At 51.9% G+C, this 24,776-nt stretch overlaps 1 protein-coding gene across 5 annotated transcripts in view; it reads right to left on the bottom strand.

The window, feature by feature from the left end:
- Nucleotides 1-799: 799 nt before the first annotated feature.
- Slc12a7 (solute carrier family 12 member 7) overlaps nt 800-24,776 on the bottom strand; it is an 85,573-nt gene continuing 61,596 nt past the window's right edge. For 3 of the 5 annotated variants that reach the window (XM_026783784.1, XM_026783786.1, XM_026783787.1), the window contains 18 exons: nt 23,578-23,789; nt 22,377-22,544; nt 21,977-22,075; nt 21,239-21,296; nt 20,375-20,549; nt 19,492-19,610; nt 19,013-19,111; nt 18,345-18,464; nt 17,262-17,366; nt 16,645-16,813; nt 12,236-12,431; nt 11,688-11,857; nt 11,449-11,580; nt 9,459-9,566; nt 7,087-7,265; nt 6,495-6,509; nt 3,663-3,796; nt 800-2,554 (listed from right to left, as the gene is read on the bottom strand). In XM_026783784.1, the coding sequence (XP_026639585.1) occupies nt 2,463-2,554; nt 3,663-3,796; nt 6,495-6,509; nt 7,087-7,265; nt 9,459-9,566; nt 11,449-11,580; nt 11,688-11,857; nt 12,236-12,431; nt 16,645-16,813; nt 17,262-17,366; nt 18,345-18,464; nt 19,013-19,111; nt 19,492-19,610; nt 20,375-20,549; nt 21,239-21,296; nt 21,977-22,075; nt 22,377-22,544; nt 23,578-23,789 (2,350 nt within the window). In that variant the 3' untranslated portion in view covers nt 800-2,462. The remainder of the gene's footprint in view (nt 2,555-3,662; nt 3,797-6,494; nt 6,510-7,086; nt 7,266-9,458; nt 9,567-11,448; nt 11,581-11,687; nt 11,858-12,235; nt 12,432-16,644; nt 16,814-17,261; nt 17,367-18,344; nt 18,465-19,012; nt 19,112-19,491; nt 19,611-20,374; nt 20,550-21,238; nt 21,297-21,976; nt 22,076-22,376; nt 22,545-23,577; nt 23,790-24,776) is intronic. The other 2 variants (XM_026783785.1, XM_005356716.3) reach the window with 1 other exon arrangement.

The following is a 24,776-nucleotide window of genomic DNA, read 5'->3' as shown; positions in this document are numbered from 1 at the left end:
TTTCTCAATGTGATCTGGGGTTCTGCTGCCCTGAGCTGGCCATATACTCTGTTCACACATCAAGGTCTCTTAACTTCCTTTTCCTAGCAAATTCGGACACACGTAGGGTCCTTGATCCTTTAAACCTCTAGGACTGCTCTGTCTCTCCAGGGCTCACAGACACTCTGCTCCTGCCTGCTACCAAGACAAGTTCTGAAGGCAGGCGGTTCCAGTCATCCCCAGCTGGCTTTGGCACTGCCTAGAGGCCGCAGCTCTGGCATCCGCCTTTGCCGTGTGAACCAGCACAGTGGAGTGTCAACTGGTCTGAGAGGGTCTCCTAGGTCTGTGCATGTTCTACTGCACGGATGCTCGGGTATGGATAATGCCATGGTGAATGCCAGGGAGCAGGATACGTCCTGGGTCACAAAAAATAACCCTACTTAATTTGGGGGGGGGGTCCTAATGCCATTCCCATGGCTGCAGAGTTCTGTATCCCAGTGACAACACCCTCCTACTCGTTACCCCATTTTCTGGATTATAGCTCTACTTGTACTTTGATGATTCTGGGGCTCTCATCCTTAGACAAATTCTGTGTTGAGTCCCTACAATGGGCAGTATTGAGCTTGCAGTTATTAACCCTAACGAGCAGGCAGGAGAGTTCCCTTTAGTATTTTTGCAGTGCCTCTCTGATGCAGGAGGCTCAACCCTAACCCCGAGTCGGCCCCGCAGTGGACCTCTGGAAAGAAACGAGTCAGTGCATCTTCTCCCATCACTAAATTTTACAGTAAGCGAGACACATGAGGTTCTTCAAACACTTACATTTCGAAGAACTTTACTTTTCTACTAAAACAAAGTCATACAAAGACAAAAGCCTATAAAAAGGAAAATGTGAAACTGATTCGAATGGCCACAGTTACCAGGAGCACAGAGTTTGCAAGAGAAAGGACGCAGGACACTCTGACGGGGGCTCTTTTGAGCAGTGACCCAGAACCTGGAAAGGCCTGCCACCTAGGGCATTCCTAGCTGCTGGCAGAGGCGCCTCACCTGCTCTGCTCTGGCTATTTAGAGTCTGAACCAAAGTCAAAGCTGAGTCAAATCAGGAGTGGACACCACTATACTGATGGGGACACGAGCTTAGCAGTGGTTACTCTGGGGTGCCTAACAAAGTCTGAGTGTACAGGTGCACTCTTGGCCTCTACCCTCATGGCGACTTCCTGAATACGGACAGGATTGATTCTCTTGGGGGGAAGCCAGAGATGACCCAGGGCCTGGCAGCATGGAGCATCCACACAGAAGATATCTCTATCAAGCTTCCCCAGAGAGGGTTAAATAAATAAATATGCCATACAGAACACGAGGGACTGATCGCTGCTGTTGCCCGCAGCCTTTGAACAGACCGTGACCTACAGAGCAGAGTGCACAAGGGGACAGTGCAAATGATGTCGGGTTCTTGAAAGTACAGAGGTGCCTGTGGCCTCAGCTAAGTGGGGTTATCCACGGCAGGGGACAAGAGACTCGGCCAGAAAGACCCGGGGGCCATGGGCCGGGGCGTGCTCTCCCCAGGAGGGTGGGACGGCATGTCGTATGTGCAAAATGGTATGCTGCGCCCCCTCGTGGTTCACACTCTGGGAGGCTCCTGCTGTCATGGACTGTGTGCAGACTCCTCAGAGTTCCTGCTGTTTGCTCGACACAGTGTGGGGCTCTGTGGTCACATGCTTGAGGTTCCCAGCTCAGTGCTTAGGAAATAGAGGGGCTGGGTTCCCGTGAGAAGAGGAAGCAGACTGGCTGCAGACATCCCTGGCTCTGCAGGAGCTCTTAGGGCATTAACCCAGATGGGAACACAGCTAGCAGGCACCACCCGCCCAAAGGGTGACCCACTCCCACCCTGTAAACACTGTCTCACTTTCCAGGGGTACCCTGAGCCGTGCCTGAGGAGTGTGGGCAGGTAATGAGGAGGAAGAGTGGACAGTCCTCAGCTTGCTTACGGTACAGAAAGCACAGCAAGGACACTCCAAGAAACAGAGGTGGCAGAAGCCAATGGGGAACAGCTCACTGACATTCCAGCCCCAGGGAACTGTGCGTACGTTCACACGTTCTGGACAGGGTAGAAATGAAATGTAACTGCCACAAAATACTGGACAGTCATCCACAGACAAGTGATACTAGTACCTGGAGGCGAGGCCCTGCCTGTAGTGGGAAGAGCTGACCCCAGAGTCCTGGGTATACCTACCACTGCCCACAAGAACACAAGGAGCCGCTCCTGTCAGAACAGCTCTAGGCACTGCCCCTGGAGCATCTCCTGCTTGGAGGAAGCCTAGGGGTGTTATGTCTGTGGGAAGCCATGTGTGGCAGAGTGACCAGAATCACCGCGACATCTTGGTAGGGCAATGGCCACCGGTCAGAGGCGTGCTGGTGGGCCCGAGCCTGGCCATAGGCTGCTAGCATAGTCCTGACCCCATCCAGGTGTGTCCAGGCTACAGGTGTTAGGAGTAGATGGTGATGACTTCCCGGCCGCCACCCCTGACCAGGAGGACCCTGTTCAGCCCTTCAGTCAAGACCTCAAGAAACTCCATGTCTGTAGTGATAGTTAAGGGCGTACCAATCTCAACTGGACACACAAGGGACTCCAGTGCACACTACAGACAGCCCAAGAAACCAAGGTCAGTGGCAGATGGGCAGACCCCAAGATGGGCTAGGGAGCTCTAAGAGATGAAGGGGTGGCGACAGGAAAGACCGGGAGGGAAACTACCACCTCCAGAGAACAGAGATAGTCCTGGAGCTTCCAGTTACTAACCCCATCCCCCTGAAACCAACAACTGGGTCACTCCCGGGAAGCCTGGTGGTTGGGTGGTCTCTGACCAAGAAGCCTAAGGAAACATCTCCCTAATCTGCCACGGTGATCCCAAGTGGCTGCCCGACAAGACCCCAGAGATACCTTGGCACCCACAAAGCACAAACTGTCAAGGCTGTGGCCAACAGGCTGAGCTGTAACACTTGTCCCCTTGATATGACTACTGGGGGAAACAGCCCAGGGAGCCTGCTGAGAGGACACCCATCCAGGCAGGGAGTCTTAGCACTGTCTCTGAGGACGGCTCTGCTTCTGGGAGGGAGGCCACTGAGACCAAAAGTGGGTAGGCTCAGTTTTTCCTGTGTGGGTTTACTGTTCTATTCAGGAAGGCTTAGGGCAAGACTGCACTTGCTAGGCATCCGGGGAACCCAGTTTGTGTCCTATGAACCAGGCCTATCACCCAGGGACACACCAGATGGATTTGCCACTGCCTCTCATCCTGGGATGGGGCTGTGGCCCGGGTGGAGTGCTTACTAGCATGCAGGTGCTCAGTCCCGGCACCACAAGAAAGGGCCCGTCACTCTCCTCAGGAGCTTAAATGCAACATTGTTTCTCCAAATGCTAGAAGGACCCAGCCAGCCCTTCAGTCTGTTCAGACTCTGCAGCACTTGCCTTCCTTTGTCTTATCCAAGGTCCCCAGGGCAATGCACAGTACACAACGGGCAGAAAAGCATGCTCTGGTACTGAGAGGCTCAGGAGGACCTCTGTGTCCCCCATTCGCAGGAGCAGAGGCTCTGAGAACAAGGGGACCCAGGTCTGACAGTGCTGTAGCTGTAATAGTGTTCACCAACCCCGCCCCCCCCCGCCCCCCAGCAGGAAACACTGGAAAGGATACAGTTCTCATCCCCCTGACGATTTTTCGGAGGGCCTGGCATATTCAGCAGGACCAGCTGTGCATCCTGGGACTTGTTGAGGACCACACCATTGAGCTTCACAGCTGTGTGCATCCTCCTGACGTTGGACTGGTCCCTGGGAGAAGGGTGGTACAGCGGGCAGCACAGTGGGCTTGAGGCTTGCAGCCTACCTAGCCCTCCCATTTTGTTCATGTACGCTAGGAAGGGCTCAGCGGATCATCTGAGGTCAGGTGTGGGGCGACTTACTTAGCAGCAGAAAGCGTTTGGCTCTAGATACTTCAGAACAGCGCATCGCTAAACTGCTAAGCTTCTAGGGACCGTAAAGTAACGCAGGTAAACTACAATGCATTCAGTCAGCTGCGCTTGCGAAGCAGCCATCGGTACAGGCAGAGACAGGGTATGGGGCACAGCGGCTGTCTGGGCAGACGTGGGAACTGGCCTGCTTCTTAGGGCAGGGGCTACAACTGCTGAATCCCTGGCATCCTCCTGACCCCACATCTGTTGAACTGAGTACACAGCACTGAGGTCTAGGGAGGTCTGCCAAAGTCACGACATCACCACCCATGGACCCTCAGGGTCTGTGCTGCAGCCGGGATTTAGCAGAGAACTGGGTTTGGGCTCAGGCACCCCTCTTTCCTGCCCTTGCCAAGCTGCGACTAAGAACTAAGCTTCTACCACTGTGTGGTTCGGATACTTGTCTGTAACCTCCGGAGCGAGCAGAGCATCACTGATCCCTACACCATGGTGCCCTGCTGCTATATGGGGTTCTGTACTCCTCAATGCCCCAGGTCCTAGGGATCACAGCCACGTAAATGTGAGGATACCACAGAGGCTAGCCTTCATCCCCTCTCTAGAGGACTCTATCAACCGAATGTAGAACCAATGTTTAGGAAGCTTCCTTGGGAAACTGCCACAGAGCACTTCCTGTCCCTATGAATCTGTATTTTTATCTGTTTTGGGACATCTGGCACATCCCTGGGCTCAGGGCATAGGGCAGACTCTGTGGCCAGCCTGCTCATCTGCCCATGCAGTCTTGATTGTAGCCCTTCTGAGTAGCGGCATCTCTGCCTCAGATACAGGGACAGGCAGATGAAGCTGCCATTTGAGGGTCATAGAGAGGTCCAGGATCACACCCACTGATCAACTCGACTCTAAGCCAAATATATCAGCTTGTAACTGCCATTCTTCCAGGAAGAAAACAGTCATGGGCCCTTTATCTTCTCTCTTCAGTTTAATTTGATAAAATTACAGGCCAGTCTCTGTGGCACCATCCAGGCCTCTCATTACAGGAACCCTGGATTCACTGCATGGGAAGGGCACAATTATTGTGTGTTTGGTCCAACAGCAGTTCCCAAACTGCATGAAATACAAGAGCCCAGGGGTGAGAGACTACGGCAGCCACATGGAAGCTGAGTGTCAGTTCTGGGTCTGACCTGCTGAAGCTAGAGACACCAGAGGGTTCGGGAAAGGCCCTTGAGTTCTGAAAGCTACCTGAATCCCATCTCGGCTCCCAGTAACACAGCAGAGTTAATCAGTAGAATGTCTTGTTCAAATGAACTTTCTAGATAGTGTCCAGACCTGGGAGTTAAGTCTACACAGCAGTCTTGGCAGCAGGAGGTAAAGTTACATGTCCTTGGCACGCTGTCAGCAGAGCTGCCCAAGACCATCCAAAATAGAAAACACATGCACTCAAATGTCTACAGACGCTAAGAGGGGCATACCAACACACACGTGCAGGTGGGTACACCGGTGTGTGCACAAACACAAATGTACTCAGACCAGCACACATGCATGAGCTTTAACTGGTGCACACATGTTCCAGCAGGTGTACACATTTTCTAACTGGTACACACATGCACTGTAACCAACACACGTCCCGTAGCCGTATAGGTTCCAAGGACACTGTGAAAGAAAACACACCCCTTGCTAGACTAACCAGGAAATGGGCCTGTGATCTTTAAACTTCTTCCTGACCCTGGCTGAGTAAGGCAACTCTGGATCCTGAAAGCTAAGTAGTTACCCCACCCAGATTCCCTGTGTGTGCAGGCATCTATATGTACGTAAAGGCACGTGTGTGCAAGAGGTGTGGGATCAAACCCTGCTGCTATGTGATTATGTGTTTTAATAAACTATGGAGGCGGGGAGCTTTTGGATTTCCAGAGAGCAGAAAGCCTGGGGTGTCTCAGCTTCTCAAGGTTCCCTCAGTGTTTGAGTATAACTAAGGGCTCTTTACCAGTACTGTGCACACTACCTGCTTGTCAGGGACAACAACTCAGAATGACTGACGTGAGGCAGGACGGGAACAGGGACAACAGAGGTGAAAGGACAAGAGCGACCCCAGCCTATGTCTTCCTAGAATGCTCCCACCCATAGGTTTGGCAGCTGGACCCTCGGATCCCCGCCTCGGACTCCTGGCCCTGACGTCCAAGTCCAAGAGCTCACACACAGGTAGTCTGATCACACAGAACTGATCCGCATCCCCTTCTCACTGGAGAGGAAGGAATGGGAGCCTCCTGAATGGATGGTGAGCTAAGAAAGCAATTTTGTCTTACTGAGTAGATCTGGAGGGGTGTGGGTGAAGCCGCTCACTGCTGCAGGAAGCACACGCCTAGCCTCCTTCAGAGCAGCACAGAACCAGCCCTCCGACACTATCTTTGGTGTCTCTTAGGGAACGACATCTGGGCGTGTGCCCTGAGCGGCTCTGAGAGGAGGCAGTGAGGTCAAACAGGGCTCTACATGCACAGGGCTGTCCACACGCACGCAGGCATGCAAGGCAACTCAGTCTACAAGGCTAAAAACGAAGGTGCACTTACAGGTTTCCCCACTCTCTACATGGAAGAGAACACAAAGAGCAGGTTACTCCAGCAGAGGATTCCACACGATTGAGTTAATTCAAGTAATGGTGGCCATGCTAAGCTGGTAAAATGGCTGACCATGGTACGTCAACGGATTCTCACCTCACAGGACCCCAAAGCCCTCTTTCCCTCCCTAGGAACTTGGAGCTTTAGAATCATCCCACCATGAAGAGCCGGTCAAAGGGGCCCCTGGCTTGCTTTCGGGCTTGGGGACTATGTCAATGGAACTTAACTAAACCTGTCATAATGGCATCCCCACAACTGTGACAGCCACAAGGACCTCAGTCTTAAGGTTCTCAAGTCAGCCAAAATGATGGGGGCCTAGACTTTTGTGGGTCTGGAGCTTCACCTTTCCAAGGGGAATAAGCCCCTCTTTCCAAGCAGAGGGAAGTCATTAGCAGTAGAAGAGTACAGTTCCCAGCCGAGTCCCCTTGTGACCTGACTCACTGGCGCTGACAGCATGGCCTTGGGCTGGTCCCAGTTCTCTGCAGGCCTGTGGGCCTGTGGTCTGCCCTTACTGTGCACTGGCCCAACCCACACAGAAACTCACGGCTTGAGGCTGAAGAGGTCTTTGAAGCCCGATGCACTGGTGTCCTTGTTCCTGTGTTTCTCTGCGATGAGCTTCTCTTTTGTCCACGTCATCTGCACTTTGTCGGGCGTTGGTGGGGCTTGGGTTCTAGCAGCTGCTGTGGTATGGGATGCTGTGTTCCTGTCGTGAATCAGTTGGGCCTGGAGAGGGAACAGAAGACGGCTCTTGAAAGCTACCCTGGAGGGAACCTGACCAGCGAGACCAATAAACCAAGAGGACTCGTGTGTAACTGGCTAGGACCCCTCAACCACTGGACAGCAGCTCTACAGAGGGCCCCTGAGCTGGCCTCACCTCACAACAGTCTCCCTATCTCTTGTACTACCAGATGGGCTTCTGGTTCCCTCCACCTCTTCTTACCTCACTTCCCTGCCTTAAAAGCAGAAAAAAGGATCTAGGACTCTGCTGAGCTAAAGGAACACCGGTGCCATAGACTCCTTACGTGGTGTAGCCCCTGACCTCTTATCCATCAACCCTGACCAGCAGACACACCGTGGTGTATCACTATAGCAGCTTCCATCTCAGGGAGGAGCTTGCTTCACCCCCTCTGGCGTCCCCTAGGGAAGCAGGGCCTGCCAGGCTCACAGAGGCTTTGGAGGGTCATACCAGGGTAGTGCCTGGGAGGATGAACAAGCAGAGTACCTACCTAACAGCCCCATCCAGTGGCTTAGGCACCAAGGAAGCAGGGTGACTATTTAAAGATCTGAGACCAACCTGCAACCCTAGGCCAGAGGCAGAGATCTGGACAATTCTTCCTCTTGTCTGGGCTATGACAGTCATCACTAATTCTCTGGATCCAGGCTGTCAACAGCCAGGGACAAAATGAAACATGGTTATCTGTGTCTCAGAGTCACAGCTAAGGCTCAGACAGTAGAGAGGGGACTTCTAGGACTTCACTGGGGATAAAAGACTCTTAAGAGACCTTGCTCCAGTAAACAAAGTCACCCACGTGGAAGCTAAGTGGGCCAACATGAAGCTGAAGATATCGCAATCCCCACACGGAAGGCCCTCGTAGCTAGGAATTGTAAATGTCCCCACATGACAAGGGGAGCCTGCAACAAGAGGTGGCCACTTGTCTTCTTCATACTTGACAGTGTGAAGGAGTCACTGGCTCATGAGGACACATGCCCTCTGCAGGGCCCAGACAAGTGAGTCCGGCTGGGTGAGGAGCTGCACCTGCCTGACCCTCACAGCCTTAGCCAGTATGGGCAAGGACTCACTGCCTGCTTCCCTGCAGAGCCCCAGCCAGGGTGGATCAAAGTCCACTGGGGATCACTACTCATTCCTGTGCCATTCAGTCCTGTCTGTTCAGCAGGGTTCATCGCGGGGGGCCTCCACGATGGAGACCTTGGGCTAACTCAACTACGTCTGAACTTCACGGTCCCTCAGTGCCCTCACCCCCACCGTGGCCTTAACTTCCTCACAGCCTCCACAGGGAAGAAGAGTGTTGGTTACCCACCACACTAGCAGTGCAACCAAAGGTTCCCACACATCCTGCTGAGCTGCTTCAAACAAGCTAGTGGCTCTGTCCCACATGGAGGCACATTTCCGCTGAAGTCAGACTCCTGAACGTCATCCCCTACCCCAAACCCTCCTTGATCTGAGTTTAGGAATTCTCAAGGTTAAAGATGCCACTTAATCCAGTAATTTTTGTCCTGGCTGAGGCCAGAACAGAGAGGTTACCACTGGGACTCCCTGCAGTCCACAGGGACAGTGACAGAAACGAAGCCCCCAAGTCTTCCCAGACAGTGTTGGATGGAGCCGCTAGCTGGCAGGCATCCATGCTACAGACTCTTAGCACAGATACAGAGGGCATTCTATCTGGGTCCTATCTCCTGTCTCCTATGCCCCCAACTCTCCTAAGAATGTGGGGTGATCACTGCTCTGATCCTAGCCAATTCTCATGGACACTGAGGTCACAAAGTGGCGGGAGGCAGAGGGTTCTTGTGGCCCTGTGACCACATTTATCACTGACCCCATTGAGAATCATTCCCTCCACCCACTCTGCTACTGCAAAGTCACAGGTAAGATTCTGGAGTTCGTACAACAAAAGACCTATGGGCATAGCCTCAAAAGACATGGATGTCATGTTCTTCATCATCTGTACCTTTCCTAGGTAAGATGATCACAAGATGCCAGTCCTCAGGGTCACACTGTGCTAAACAGGCACAGGGGGCCATGCTTGCTCTTCAACACTCAATGCCAAATGCCGTGGAACTATGTCAATCCAGAGCCACGTGTTGCTGGGTTGTCCTCTGCCTCTATCATCAGCACAGATCCCCCCTCTGGGGCCAGATGGCACTACCCTAGCTATTCTCTTCTCCCGGTGCACATACCTCTCTCTCCCGCTCATTTTTCGACAGCTGCATCTGTTTCAGCATCTGTGACCTCTGCTCCATCATTAGTGTCTTCTCATAGGTGAATGCAGAAATGTCATTTTCAACCTACAACGTGTCAGGCCACAAAAGTAAACAATGTATACAAAACAGGGTCGTTGCCAACCAGTGACCTAACCCCCTTTTGTCAAGAGACCTAAGCAAGCAGTGGCCACACATCCTAGGCCTTGAGTGACACGGTGCCCCTGGAGTGACACAGCACTATCCCAGAGCAGCCCGGGAAAGTATGAGTATGTGTGACTACGGAAGGAAGCATGGAGATATTAGCCTACCTCATCCCTACTGGGGACTTGGCAGCACTACCACACAGGTGATGCTGCTACATCTCATACTGACCAAGCACACCCTGCTCGGGGTTCTGGGCATGGCATTCCTGGCTTGTCTGTGGATGCTGTGGTCTCAAAGGACACACGCTCCCAAATAACTGTCATTTCCCGTCTCAGACAAGTTGACCCCTCACAGAATTATTAAGTCCGTAGGTAAACATACCAAACCAAGGGACAGCAGCATCTAAGCTCTTGAGGATCTTGACTGTTGGGACTCAGAATAGCCCTGTCTGTTACACCCAAACACCCCAAAACTTACACTCAGGGTAGCCCCTTGTCAGCTGACTGGGTTTCCCAGTTGTAGGGCATAGACTTCTGTATTCGGAAATGGAGGTTAACTCTAGAAACCAACTCCTGGTGCAAGACTGAATCCGAGGGGTTGGGCAGCCTTATACGTGTACATCCCAGACATAGGTCCAGGTCAGGGCCTGGCTTCTGGTCTCCACGACTAGCCCTGGTCTGCCTCACGGGACCTTGTCTCCTTCCATGGCTCTTTTCTGGGCAGCTTCTGTTACTAAGTTGAATGATGGGTTTCTGACTGCTAACAATGCTGTTTCTATGACTTCTGTGTGCAGCCAGACCGAGAAAGCCATCTACAGAGAGAGGAGGCTGCAATCAGAAGCCACAGAGAGAGTCTGCAACTCCAAATGGCTGAGAAACGTCTAAATGCGCCCAGAGCACAAAACCCAGAGCCAACCTGCACTCTGACTTACACAAAGCTCTTACAGAGGGAGGAGAACATAGCCCTGTACCCACAAGGTTCCCTGGGAGCTGACAAGAAAATGCAAGAGGTCGTCAATAATGCAAGGAGATGCCAGGCCTCATCCATGATTAAAGAGACATAGCCAGAGGCAGGCAGTTTGCAAGCTTTGCAGCCCTAGACCTGTGACGTCTCCATGGGACCACAGAGGGTAGTGGCTCCCTCTACCTAACGTGGCACTCCACATGGCCACGGAAAGAGAATGGGCCCTTCTGGAATACCCTTCACCAAACGGCCTCTCTGGGACTACTTCTACCAAATATGACGGCCTCCCAGTTCTACCCCAGGGACCAGGCTACACAGCCATGCACAGAACACAGGGTCAACGTGCACTGGGTGTCATCCATGATCAAATGGACGATCAGAGAGTAAGCCATCCAGACCACACAACTGAGAACATGGCATTCAGAGAAAGCAGAAGGCAATGAGGAGCAAAGGGTACACGGTTCATCCCCATGGAGCTGCTCAGTCCACAGGGACAACCTTGGGTCCTCGGGCACGGCTGGAGTAGGCATCTTAGAATTCACTTCACTCCTCAGTCATTCAGACAGTAAATTGCATCTACTGTAACCCAATCATTTTTTTCTACCTGTTAGCCCCACACTTGTGACCCTATTTACCCACAGATGGACAAATCATTCTAGCCATCGAACTATAAACTCATGGACAAAACAAAGCCAATGGCTCCAGACCTCTCTGGGAAGGCCTCACCCCTAGGGACTGTACCCCATTGGCCTCGTCCCCCAGAGCAGCTGTCAACTAAGGATAGAGACCACACAGTAACCTAGAGGAGCATGACATCCAGGTTCCCCTACCCACCGAGAGCATGCAGGTGGGTACGCACCATCTCCACCACCTCCACCTCGGCACTGATCCTGAGGTGGTAGAGGAACATCTGTAGGTCCTTCTTCATCTGGATGCTGTTGTCATCCACCTGGGCTACAGTGAAGATGCGCATCCGGCATTTTCGCCACACCTGGGGAAGGGAGGGGACATTTCTGCAGGAACTCAAGCAAGGCCATACCCTTCACGCCGTGGTGTCCCTGTAGCCTAGCTGTGTCCCAGTGTCCCTGCGGCAGACACCTTGTGCTGGCGCAGCAGGAAGGGCAGCAGCATGAGCATGCCCCCATCATGCACAATCCACCACACGTCAATGTTCCCATCACTGAAGCGTTCTTGGTTCTGCGGGAACAAGTCAATGTTTTTGGCCACCAACAATGCCTGGTGTGCTGCTGTAGTGTCACGGACGGTGTCTGTGGAGAGAGGCATACATGGGTGAGATCTCAGGGTGGTGGGGCTAGCTCGATTGTCACGGGCTAAGTAGGCAGGGTCCCATCAAGTCATCTACCCAGGAGGGTGTTAAGGAACAACTTCCATGTCACCAGCTACTCCATGGTCTCCAGAGGGTTGTGTGCCACATTCTAGGAAAAGCCTCAAATGGAGATCAGGCTTGGGTATTAGGGGAGAAAGTATTAAAGATTATAAACTAGCCATTTGCTTTCCCAGTGACTAACAACGTGGCTAGCACATTCAAAGGTCCCAAATATATACTCTCTAGCCAGACTTGGGTGTGACAGAAACACGGCTGGGGCTATCATGGAACCTTGGTGGAAAATGGTTGCCACACCCACCCACAAAGTTCTTCCAGGAGAAAGGGTTATCTGCCTGCTTCCAGGACTCTGGCCAGCCCATGAGGACAGTGTTGTGTTTCATGCCACCGAGGCCAGCTGACTGGATCAGGTGAGATGCGCCATCTCGCAGGTTGGAGGACACCACCAGTTGGCAGAAGCCTTTGGTCTTCTCTGCACCCATCAGAGATCGGATGTTCTGTGGAAGTTGTAGGGGAGTGTCACTATGTGATGTCAAGACACCCGTCAGTCACCATTGCGGTGAGGGGGGCCCTACACATATGCCACAGCCTGACGTTTAGAAATGGAGACTTTGAGGGGTGCTTGGGAGTTGCTGGCCATCTGTGTGAGACATATGTGTGAGAGACAACATAAACCTGGCACTGGGAGACACAGCTGTGTGTAGGTGTCAAGGAGGGTTACTACCCTGAAATAGTGAATTAAATATGATAGTGCCTTAAAATGATCTGTCTTTACCAAACACTCATTATTACTTGGATTGGGGGTGGGAGGGTCATATCAGACAATGATCATTAAATGTTTAAATGCTTCATAGTAATGGGCCAACTTTAACAGCCTCTGAGCAAATCCAGTGCTCCAGCAATAACTGGACAAGCCACAATGCCAGTTTCCACTTCTGGTACTCTGTCAGGCATCCACCAGGACAGCTCCTCCCTCCCCAGAACAATAGAGAAGTCAATAGAGGGGTCGATAGAGAGGGTGACCACTGTGACTCAGGACACACCGTTCACTAATCAACAGCCCTAGGGATGCTGTCATTACATAACTATAGTGTCCGGCCTACTAGGTCCTCTTGAGTGCAGGGTATCAGATAGAACCTAGAGGAACAGCCCTATCAGACTTCCCATGCATGTAGAGGGTGACCTTCAGCCTCTGCACCCTCCCTTTTAGTCTAGGAAGGCCACATCGCTGTAGGCACACGTTTTCCACACTTCATGCAGGCATAGGGAGGAGTCCCTCTTCATAGTCCCTGATGAGATTCAGACTTAGCACTGATGCTGTGAGAGTCAAGACTTTGGAGACCCTGTAATGAGATCAGCGTAGTTTGCATAGGAGATAGATGTGTTTGAGGAACTAGGACCAGGAGGGGTGAATGATGCTCCCAAAGAGGTCCATTATGACCATGCTATAGCCAAGATGGGGAAATGTGACCTTATTTGGAAAAGGTGTCCTTTCAGAATAATCCTGACTGTTCAATGGGACCCAAAATCCAGTAACAAGTCACCCTAAAAAGATAGGCAGAGAGACCTGAGGCAGAAGGCAGGCAGCTGTGTGGAGACGGAGGCAGAGGCTGAAAGGCCTGGAGCCCCAGAGCTAGAAAAGGGAGGAAGTATATTTGAGCCCAACGTGCCCACACCTCAATCTTAAGTCTTCACCCAGTCCGGGATTGCTCCACTGGTCACATAACACTTCTCCTTCCTTTGCCTGATTTCAGGGGCCTATGTCAGCCCCACAGTGCCCTGCACTAGAGCTCCACATGGTTCCCCAGTACCCCTCTCCTTCCTCCCTTACTTCCTGTTCATCTTTACCACCCATCCAGGGCAGACCAGGCTCACACAGACATGTTCCACTTATAGAATTCTGCGTAATTCGGGAACAATCTAAACACACTGTCCTAAAAGGGGAACATGCCAGGGAGTGGGAGGCAGCCCAGGCAGGAGGTGTGGTCATGGGACACAGCTGCTCCTAAGCAGGAAGGAAAAAACAGTGCCCAGGATGGGGGTTTCATAGGAGAAGTACTACAGAGGCTGACTCAGCACAATGGCATGTGGCAGGGGCATTCTGTTGTCCTTCAGGCTGAAGCAGGCTAAAGGTCACAGCAGAGACCAGGATTTCACAGGGCACCCAAACACCATTGCCCTGGCTTTGTGATGCCTGTATCCCTGATACTGGCTGCAACATTGCTTTCCCCATGCTACAGACTCAAGGAGCTGGAGCTGGGTCTTCTCGCCTTACTGCTAAAGAAGCTCCTGCCTAGCCTAATGAAAGCTGTAAAGGCCAGAGCCCCGAGTAGGCAAGCACCTAGCCCAGGTCGGCACTGTAACAGACAAGTCAGGGTGACTGTGGGCAGGGAGACCGTACAGGAGAAGATGGGACCTCAGTTAGGAAGGATAGACTCAAACTCTTGAGCCTTCACACACAATTGGTGAGGTAGAAGGGAAAGTAACATTAATTCTGATAAGGAGAAACCATGTAAACAAGTTTCTTATATAAGCTTTGATGATTTATAAAAAGGCTTTCCCAAAATGTCCTTATTTTTATACTACCAACAGTCTGATTGGAGGACAGGGATCCATCAGAAAAGTGAATCAGGGCCCAGATACTGACATGCAGACAGATGGACCCTTGGGCAGCTCTTTCTTGTTTTTGCTGATCAATAGAAATGACTAATTCCAAAGCTAAAGCCTTTCTCATAACCTTCTGCCTAAAAGCACTTAGAGACTAAAATCATCCACCCAGGGATTAGGGATGGCTCAGTGGCTGAGCACCTGTCTAACATGTATGGTGGCCTAGGTTCCCCATCCCCACCCCAGCACTGCAAAAAAAAAAAAAACAAAACAAAAAAAAACAAAAAAACAAACAAAAAAAAAAACCAAGAGAATCAGACTGTTAGACATAAGTGAGAAAGCTAAGGGTGTGTCTCATGTCTTATCAGGATGGAGATTGAAAGTGGGGTCCGAGGATCCTTTGCAGCCATCACTTCCACACAAATACCTTTTCCCATTCGTTGCCAGTGAGACCAGATAACAGGAGCCCATGCACACCCTTATGCCCAACTGGTGGTCTCAATTCCAGGGATTTCCTCCACAGTGCATGACAGTGCGTATAGCAGACACTGGACTCTCTGTGCCCGTGAGTTATCACCGAATAAAAGCAAGAGCACCTCCATGACAGAGCTACCTCCTTCCCCATAACAGAATGCTTCTCGGACCAGCTGCAGGTTAGTTACTGGCAGACACGACAGAACACCGTCCATTCTAAAGGACGATAGCTACAATGTTTCAATTCACGAGAGAACACATCCATCCTTAAGAATGATAGCTACAATGTTTCAATTCACAAGACAACACCGGCCAGCCTTAATGACAATAGCTACAATGTTTCAATTCACAAGTCAGAACACACCCTCCTTAAGGAGAATAGCTACAATGTTTCAATTCACAAGGCAGAACCCATCCATCCTTAAGGACAATAGCTACAATGTTTCGATTCATGGGTTTACAGTCAACAGGTGCCAGTGTTTAGATCCAAGGAGACAAGCGCTGATGGACAACTGCTGGCCTCCTTGGAGGGGCAAGAGAAGGATCCATGGTTTTCCTGTCCTCCTTGAACTTGCTGAATCTGACTAACCTGAAAAGCTGCCTGGGTAAGCAATGCCATCACTGAAAAGGCCACGAGATTGTCACTACAAACCAGGGTCACCAACAGCCATTCCCACCCATGCTCACAATCATACCTCTTACACCTGGCACAGCCTAAACTCAGAAATTAGGCTGCAGCTTGCAGACACTCAGGCGGCAGGAAGCCTGAATGTACAAGCAAGAGCAGATATGGATGGCCATTAGAGAAAAGCTGATCACCTCTCCCCCTCCAGAGAAGAGGGTGATACCCAGACATGGCAGCCATGATGGAACCCTGGGTCAGGTCCACAAAATGGAGAGAAGAGTAAAAAGGTTTCTGATAATCTGGGAAGCTGGACACTGGAGGTGGACAATCAGAAAGGGTTCTAGATAGATGACAGAATAGGATGTCACAGGAAAGGGGAGGGAGGTGACAGCACCCTGGTCTTATGGGGACAGCGGAGGCTAGAGGTAGACATTAGGGGACTGATGATTCTACTTGCTCGCCTCTGCTTAGGCTGAAGATTTTCTGTCGCAAGTCTGAAAGCAGAGAAATGCAAAAGCGTGCATAGGATCCCGGGAGTTACACAGACACCAAAATGTGGGCAGCGGGCTACAGAGATGGCACCAGTATGTCCGCAGGAGCAGGTTCTAGTCACTCTCCCCCTCATTCACAGGATCAGGCATCTGCAGCACACTGCCTCATTTACCCATCGTCTCTACATACTAGAAGGAGCTGGGGCGCATGGGAGCGCAGCTATAACAAGCACCAGGAGCAAAGTACCAAGACTAGGCACGGGGGCCCATAGTGCCTGAGTTCTACAGCACGCCGAGTGGAGCTGTCCCTACTCCTCTCTATCCCAGGAGACCACATACCTCCTTTCTTCAAATCTTACTCCTGACCATTTCAGACTTGGCAGCCACCTTGACAGGTACAAGTGACAGCACATGTTAAAATCGTGGCTCCTAAACCTCGAGATGCAGGACACGGCTCAGCCCTTCCTAGGTAGCTGGAACCCTCACATCATTCATGACACTCCCCTTGCCCACCTCTTCAGCCCTCTGGGCCTCCACGTGCTTGTCTAAGAAGGTGCCCTCTAGCACAGAACCCACGATGGTCAGGCCCTTGCCAGCCTTCAGCTGCGAGGTGAAGGACAGCAGGCGGGGGTGCTTCACACACTGCTCAGAATCCAGGTTCAGCATCACCAGCACCTGGGGCCTGTGGTAGGGTAAGCAAGGACAGGAGTTACAATGGCATCGCACAGCCTGGGTTCCAGTGCTCACCAAACCAGATGGGAAGGACAGCAGACAGACAGCACAGGACGGGTAAGACGGGTGAGACGGGAAGGACAGGAGAGGCGGGTACAGGCCCTGTGTCGAAGGCTACTGGTGTCCCAGCTAAGGGTGCTCAGTTGGGCCTTAGGGCAAACGAAACGCTCTTAGAGGAGTGTGCCTCCAATCCATACTGCTGGTGGCTTATTACCTATGTCCAGGTCCCATCTCTGGCTATTCTCCCATTCTTAGACAGTGCTAAGACCTGTCTTAGACCCTGTCAGATCTCTCCCCAGGGGCCAACAGCAAAAGCTTCTGAGACAGCATTAACCATGAACAGGTTAGGGTCTTTGCTCTGTTCTGCTGTCTATTCTATGGCTGTAGGAGGTACTCACCTCCAGTTCTTGGTATGTGGGGGCCCGTGTTCCACACGCAGAAGGGCATAGCGGGCAGCATTCAGTGACAGGCCCCTGATGCCATCACCCCACTCCTTTTCAGCCCTGTGTGGGTAGAGAAAAGGGTCATCTTGTCCCTGTAACACTCTAAGAATGTTTGCCTGGCTGGGGTATTCACAGTTTCTGTAAACCTGAGAGACAGGCAGGGGCTACTGGGTGGCATGGAACGGTATGAGCAGCAGGACTTCCTCTGTGGCACTGACCACCAGGGACAGAGGGAAGAATGAGGGTAAGACCATAACTTGGGAGCCCTGAACCAGACCGGTTCTCAAGGCCCAGAGTAGGGGCAGAACAGTCAGGGAAGGACGAAGGAAACTCTGTGGGAATAGAACTCTGACATGTAGCTCCTGATACATGCCACCCTTGTCCAGAGTGTGTGCATGTGTGTGTACAAGCTTACAATGGGTGTCACACATCAGTGCTGTGTTTGACAGAGTGCAAAATTCCTTAAACAAACTAACAGTCACAGCTGCTATATGCAGCCATAGGTGTACCCACTGATAAAGTAGGACGTTAAAAATATGTGACGTGGGCTGGAGAGATGGCTCAGTGGTTAAGAGCCACTAAGATGTCTGCTCTTCTAGAGGTCCTGAGTTCAATTCCCAGCAACCACAGGGTGGCTCACAACCATCTGTAATGAGATCTGGCGCCCTCTTCTGGGGTGCGGGCATACATGGAGGCAGAATGTTGTATACATAACAAATAAATAATAAATCTTTAACATATATATATATGTAAATATATATATAAATGTGATGTTAAAAAAACAGAAAACAAAACGAAACAAAAAACCGGGAGCACAATGGCTCCCGGGCAGGAAATCGGCATATACCTGAGCAAGTCAGCCTGGCTGGGGTCAGAGGATGACACAGTACCCCCAAATCTCACAGGGTGTCTAACCTCTGAGGCCTCATCAACAGCACCCAGATTCACGCCCCCAGGCTGGGCGCAGGTCAAGCCCTGATTCCGTGTGAGCCTGAGGAGTGTGGGGAAGTCACGGCCGTGCGAGAGGCTGCCACTCACCCGCGGTATTCGATGTACTTGTAGATGCAGCCAGCGATGAGCATGGCGAAGAGGGCGTAGTACCAGGAGCAGATGAACATCAGGGCAAGGCAGAGGCTCATCCCGAGGAAGGAGAGGGTCCTAATGAACAGGAAGCTCAGACCAGGCCAGTACAGCCCCTAACTGGCACCTGAAACTGCTTCCCAAACCGCACCTTCCCCATCATGAAAGCCTTCCTTGTAACAGCACATCAGCCTCAACCCCTGGCAGTCAGGCCTGTCACTCAGTCATCCCTGAAATATGAAATTCCTTCTAGGCACCCTGCTGTGGCCCAGGATTGTGGCAACTTGAGGACAGCAGATGCCTGTTTACCTCCTGAGATGGACAAGACACCCCAGCCATTGCAGAACACAGAACGGGCTCTGTGCACCCCACCCCAAAGCAGACTGGCAGTCCTAAGATCTTCACATTTCCGATTGACCAGAATGATACAAGAATCCCACGTGTGTCCAGGAGTGTAAGTACAAGTCAGACCTTCCTTAAAGTTCAGAGACCAGCACAGGACCATTACCTCATGGAATTCTTTCCACAAAAACAGTTTTAAGCCCAGCAACAGGGGGGCCCTCCAGAACAGATTGCATGTGCTCAGGTTTGTGGGTCCCTCAGGGCATCCATGCAGAAGGCCTTACCAGTGGTAGAACTTGAAACGTGGGCGCCAGTTGGGTGTGCGCAGCAGGGTCTGCACAGCACAGGCCAGATTCACGAACATGTAGCACATGAGGAAGAACCTGGAGCGGAAGGCCCAGTAAGTCGGCTGCCCCCCGCAAAGCAGCCAGGGCCCCACCACACACTGCTCATCATCTTCCAGGGAGATCTTCCCTGTTCACACACTGGTGCCTCCTCTACGGGCCTCCACACAGCAGCTGAGAAACAGGTCCCATCCTACTGTCCCTGGCCAAACACCACAAAAGTAGCCACTGCCCCTACCACAGCAGCTCTCTGTAAAACCATGCTGGCCTCGGCTGGACCAACAGCTGTGTACCCAGAGCACAACCACCTGGCCTTCTGTGCCTGCCTTGTATGTTTATTCCTGACCCTGTGTCCACACAGGAAGGGACAGTAGCCAAGCCCTCACACTCTCCACCCTGGTGTCCTTTAGGCTACTCACATGGACAGGATGGGGGCCACGCTGTCCAGGGAGGCGATGAGAATGCCTGTCTCACAGATGAGGGCCGTGAGCAGCAGGGCCCACGTGGGCTCCCCATTGGCCTTTCCATGGCCAAACACCTGCAGTATGGAGAGAGAGGTAAGGTGGGCTGGGGCAAGAGAACACCCCACCACAGGTGAGCGGAACAAGTGGACAAGGCAGTGTCCTTGACAAGTGAGGTGTTCGAGACTTTCAAGCTTTCGTCACATGTCACTATGCAGTATGAAGCCAGGCCCAAAAGTAAACTAAACAGCCACACAGACAGGCTCAGGGGACAGCTCTGCCACACCTGGACTTCCATGCTTGCTTGTTGGTTTTCTTTTTTGTTTGGCTTTGTTTTCTATCTTCAGATCACTTCTGTGTGGTCAGTGGCCTCACTGGAACTCTATAGCCTCCAGAATTTTTGGAAAACAACTTCTTTTGGTTTAAGTTATTGGGTTATGATGCTTTGAGATGTCATAATCCCAGGAATCTCATCGCATCCTGCACCTCTAGGTTCACTCCCGTAACTGCAGTCCCAGCTACAGATGCCAGGTTCAGGGATACCAATCCCTGGTTAACTTCAGTGGGACCGTCCTTGGCACAGCCTCAACAGGGTCACATGGACAAACACGGCCCACCAGAAAAAGGCTTTAGAGTGCTCGGTGGCCTCTGCCCTGCACCCTCAGCCCAGTAGCTAGTATGAGAGATGACCAGTGTAGAGTCCAAAGGCAGGAACCAATGTCCCCCTGTCTTCATTCCATAGGTTCGGCTCTGCAGGATGGACTCTTAGGGACCCTACATACCCAAACACGGCCTTTCAAGGCTCTTCTCAGGGCAGCCAGCACCATCTGCCGCAGCTCACCTGCAGGAAAGGGATGATGCCATCGCGGGCGATGGCCTGCAGCAGGCGGGGGGCCCCAGTCAGGCTCTGTAGGCCAGCACCACAGGTGGAGAAGAAGGAGCCAATGACGATGACCCAGGGGGATGGCCAGGCCAGCATGCCAATGACCAGGTTCCCTTGCAGGGCCTCCCCAAACCTACGGGTGAGCAGGGAAGGGGGTCAGTAGAACTTCCAGAAAGTGATCTGAAGACAGAAAAAAAAAAATCTCTGTCCTCTATTTGAGTGTGAACCTCTGGGCTCAGGGAGAAGGGAGGTAAAAAAAACCCAACCCAGGTAGGAGGACCCAACCAGCTTGGCAGCTTCCCTCGGAAGGGGCTTTGGGGGTCTGACACCGTTCTGCTGGAATCCTCTCAGTACAGAAAGCCCTGGCTTACGCCAAGATGGTGTTGGCCATTGCCACTTCTGCAGCGGTCATATTTAGGTCTGGGGGTACTATATTTCTTCACCATACAGTTTGTAAGACCCCCTGAAGCCCTGAGATTCTGACAAACTTGTACCATAAGAAGGAAGGGTCCACCATAGTCTACACTAAAGTCCCACTGACCCAGCAGCGGGTCCCATCTCTCTCATTCTCACACCCCTGTCTACTCCTCTCCAGCTTCATCAGGCCTCAACTTTTCTGAGTAGTCTTTAGGCTCCAGGCTCAAGGGGCTGACACACAATGCTTGAGTCAGGCAAGAGGCAGCGTGACTCGTTAAGTAAGAGCTTTCAGCTCACACACAATTGTGAGGCCAAGAGTAACTGAGTTTCAAAGCTGAAGTCTCTCTCAGGAAAGACAATATACCAATTAGAGTCAGAGTTCATGTAGTAAAAAAACCAACATACTTATCTCGCAAGACCACACCCTCGATGCAGGCCCCAAATAGCACTATGCAGGAAAGATCTGAGCTGAAGTCAAGGAGTGGTCAGTCCTAGGCCAAGCTCCAGATAGATGCATACTAGCCAGTGGGCCCTATCCCATGGGGCTGAACCCAGGATGACTTAGTGGTAAGATATCCCCATACCCTGTCCCCATGGTTGTAATCCCACACCTCCATAGTCCTTTGGACACTGTCCTCTCTAAAGAGAATGCAACCTCAGGGTACTCAAAAAGTGCTTGGTTGGTGGCCAGACCACCCTACTGGGAGGATACTGGGCTCCTATAATGTCAGTTTCACAAAAGCAACTGTGGTCAGTGTTTATGCCACATACCGCACTACACCCAATCAAGGCTGTATAACTAGTGTCCCAGACCAATCCAATGGTATGCTGTATTTCTTTTTCCTTTGATATTACTGGATATATGATGCCATGGCCTTGTGCATGTTAGATAAGCACTCTACCACTGAATTATAACCCTTAGTTCTTACTTGGGATTTTGGAGGGACATGTGCCAAATACGATCGCAAGAGAACAGGAATCCGGTGGCCATGTTTTAGTACGGCACATCACATGGGGCTGCCAGAGCTACACGCAGGGCAGCCTGTGGTCAGGCCCTAAACCTGGAAAGTGCACCACAGATGGGTACAATGAGAATGTGAGTGAAGGGCTTGAACAAGGGCAGCAGGGCTCCTTTAAGGATACAAATGAAAGACGTGGTCACGATGGCCAGAATGGTCCCTGTTGGGATGGACTTCTGGGCGTCTTTGAGGTCCCCAGAGCGGTTGGATCCTGCCATGATCCCTGCAGAACAGACAGGAGTGACAGTGACTGAAAACCTAGAGGATATTGCCCACAGCACAACTCATCTGTAGGTCAGGAAAGACAGGCCAGTATCACCACTGCTTGCTGGTAAGATGGTCCCTGAGGACCGAAAGACAGAGAGACGTACACACAGAGAGTAGAAAACAGAGACTGACCAAGAGACAGAGACAGCAACAGCCATAAAGACAAGAGTCAAAGGAAGATATTCATGGGGGAATACACAGAGAAACAGACACAGAGGCAAGAGAAGCAGGGGAGGCAGGGAGGCGGGGAGCCTCACCTGTTACGGAGGGGAAGTAGATGCCAACTAGCATGGTGAAGTAGGTCATGATGTCCGTGAGGACGTATGGCAATGCACCAGGCCGGCTCTCCTCAGACACGGGTGTTGAGGACACGCCCTTCTTTTCCACAAATGCCCCCTTGTCCGAATATGTGCTCCACAGGTTGTCTGTAAGGAGAACAGGCTGGAGTAGTAGACCTCCTAACAGAATCCTTCCACTTTCTGCTGGGAATGCTCACAACCGCAGGTGGTTCTCGCTCTTCCGTGGCTCTGATTTCAATCAAAGACACTCAGCTTGCAAGGACCAAGGGCAAGAAGCTACTCCCCCCCCCCCCCTACCTCCCTTTTCCCTTCCCCTCCCCCCCCCCCCCCCCCAACCCACCAACCTCAACACAAGGTTTCACACTAGGGGATCCCTGCACACAGCACCTACATGCTCTCAAACAGCTGGCTGCCCACAGTCTTAATGCCCTCCCTGCTGGGCACCCACCAGCAAGGCAGCAACACAAAGCTGTAATCGCATTAGTTCTTCCAATAATCCAAGAAACGTGGCCGCCTTCGCTCTCCACTGCATTCCAGCCTGGCCCAATGCAGTCTTGCACCGACTGTGAACACCCCATAGGGACCTCTCCATAACTGGCCTTCCATCCCCGTGCACTTGATGCTTTCCTTGAGATCTCTTGGGAGTTGCTTCCTCCAGAGGGCTTACCTCAGAGATTCCAGGAGGCCCTGTGAGTGAGGGATCCCTGTGCTCCTCACCCCTCAACCCAGACAACCCTCAGCTGCCTATTGACATCACACCATTCCACTGGGGAGCACACAGAACCCCAACCTCACAGAGGTTAGATACTAGGGCCAAGTGTTCAGGCTCTCCAGGAACAGTTCCTTCACACCAAGATGAAACTGCCCCCTATTTGTTATCCCAGCATGTGGAAGGGGATGACAGAAATGGTTCTAGGCCAATCATGGATACATTGCAATTTTCCAGGCCATGCTGGGCTGTAAAGTGCGTATTTATCTCAAACAAAGATTGAGTGCCTGGCCTTACCCAGCTGGTTTGTAGCACCTGAAGGAGGTCATTCCAGACTAGAGTTTGGCTGGACAGGACTCCAAGGATTTGTCTAAGCAAGAGGAACCAGGGCCCTGAGAGTAGTCCCCAGTAACCCAGGGCAGTGGTCACAGCCTTCCCCACCAGACTTACCCAGGAAGACACCGCTGGCCACACCAGGGATGCCCTGGATCTCAGTGACATTATTCTGTATAAAGTACTCATCACAGGTGGCACTCAGGCTAGAGCCATTGCAGAAGAGGCGCCAGAGTGCAGTGGTCACTGTGCCGTTGCTGACAACCTGCGTTTTGGCACAGGTCTCAAAGCTGCGTTTTGCCAGCGTGCGGTTCCCAAGTAGACAGACCCTGGAGCAGGGAGAGGATAGAGCTTGATTTCACCACTCTTCTCGACACACTCAGTGGGAGGCTCAACGCCTCCCATGTTACTGCAGGGGCCACATGTCAGGAGCAAGCATCAAGGCGAATTCCAACAGTTTAGGGACTGATCTCTCATTCAAGCCCTCAACTGATCCGGGCTGCCTTCCTCCTGCCTGGGGCAACTCTTTCTGGAAGGAAGGTGGTCATATCCTCCACAAAGATGGCAAACCCACAGCTCTGGGGGTTTCATTGCATCCTGGGCTCCTGTCTTCCCTATCAAGGACCATGGTGGCTTTGGTCAGTCCTCGCCCAAACAACCACCTCACCCCTGGCTTGGTTCACACTCACTCACTTGCTTGCTTGCTATTACCCTGGTCACCTTGATTAAACCTCCTCAATTCCACAAGAGGGCAAGAGCCAGCCCATCGGAGGGGTTTCTACGAAGATGAGGAAGCCAGGTCTCATGGGATAAGGATAGGCCACACTGGAAAAACCACTGTGGGGGTTTGAATGAGAATGTCTCCCATAGGTTCAGACATTTAACACTTGGTCCCCAGTTGGTGGCGCTGTCTGGGGAGGCTCAGGAAGTTATGTTATTGGGGACAGACTTTGAGAGTTCATAGTCCTACCCCACTTTCAGTTCACGCTCTCTGCGTCATGTTTGTGGCTGAAGATGGGATCTGTTTCCTATTCTCCATGCTATGTCTCCGTGCCAGGATGGACTCTTATCCCTCTAGAACCATAGGCCAAAATAAACTCTTCCAGAGGTTGTTTGTAATCTTGATGCTTTTCACAGCAACCTAAAAAGGACTAATACATTATATCCAGAGGGCCACTGGCTACCCTGAGGTGTAGGGACAACCTTCATTAGCTTCCTGTCCTCATAGATGCACCCAGAACTAGCTGCATGGGTTCTCATAGATGCACCCAGAGCCAGCTGCATGGGTTCTCATAGATGCACCCAGAGCCAGCTGC

The sequence above is a fragment of the Microtus ochrogaster genome, chromosome 19, assembly GCF_000317375.1.
Source record: "Microtus ochrogaster isolate Prairie Vole_2 chromosome 19, MicOch1.0, whole genome shotgun sequence".
In the NCBI taxonomy this organism is placed as follows: domain Eukaryota; kingdom Metazoa; phylum Chordata; class Mammalia; order Rodentia; family Cricetidae; genus Microtus; species Microtus ochrogaster.
Note: the sequence above shows the minus strand (reverse complement) of the source record. Positions and strands in the feature narration are given on the sequence as shown.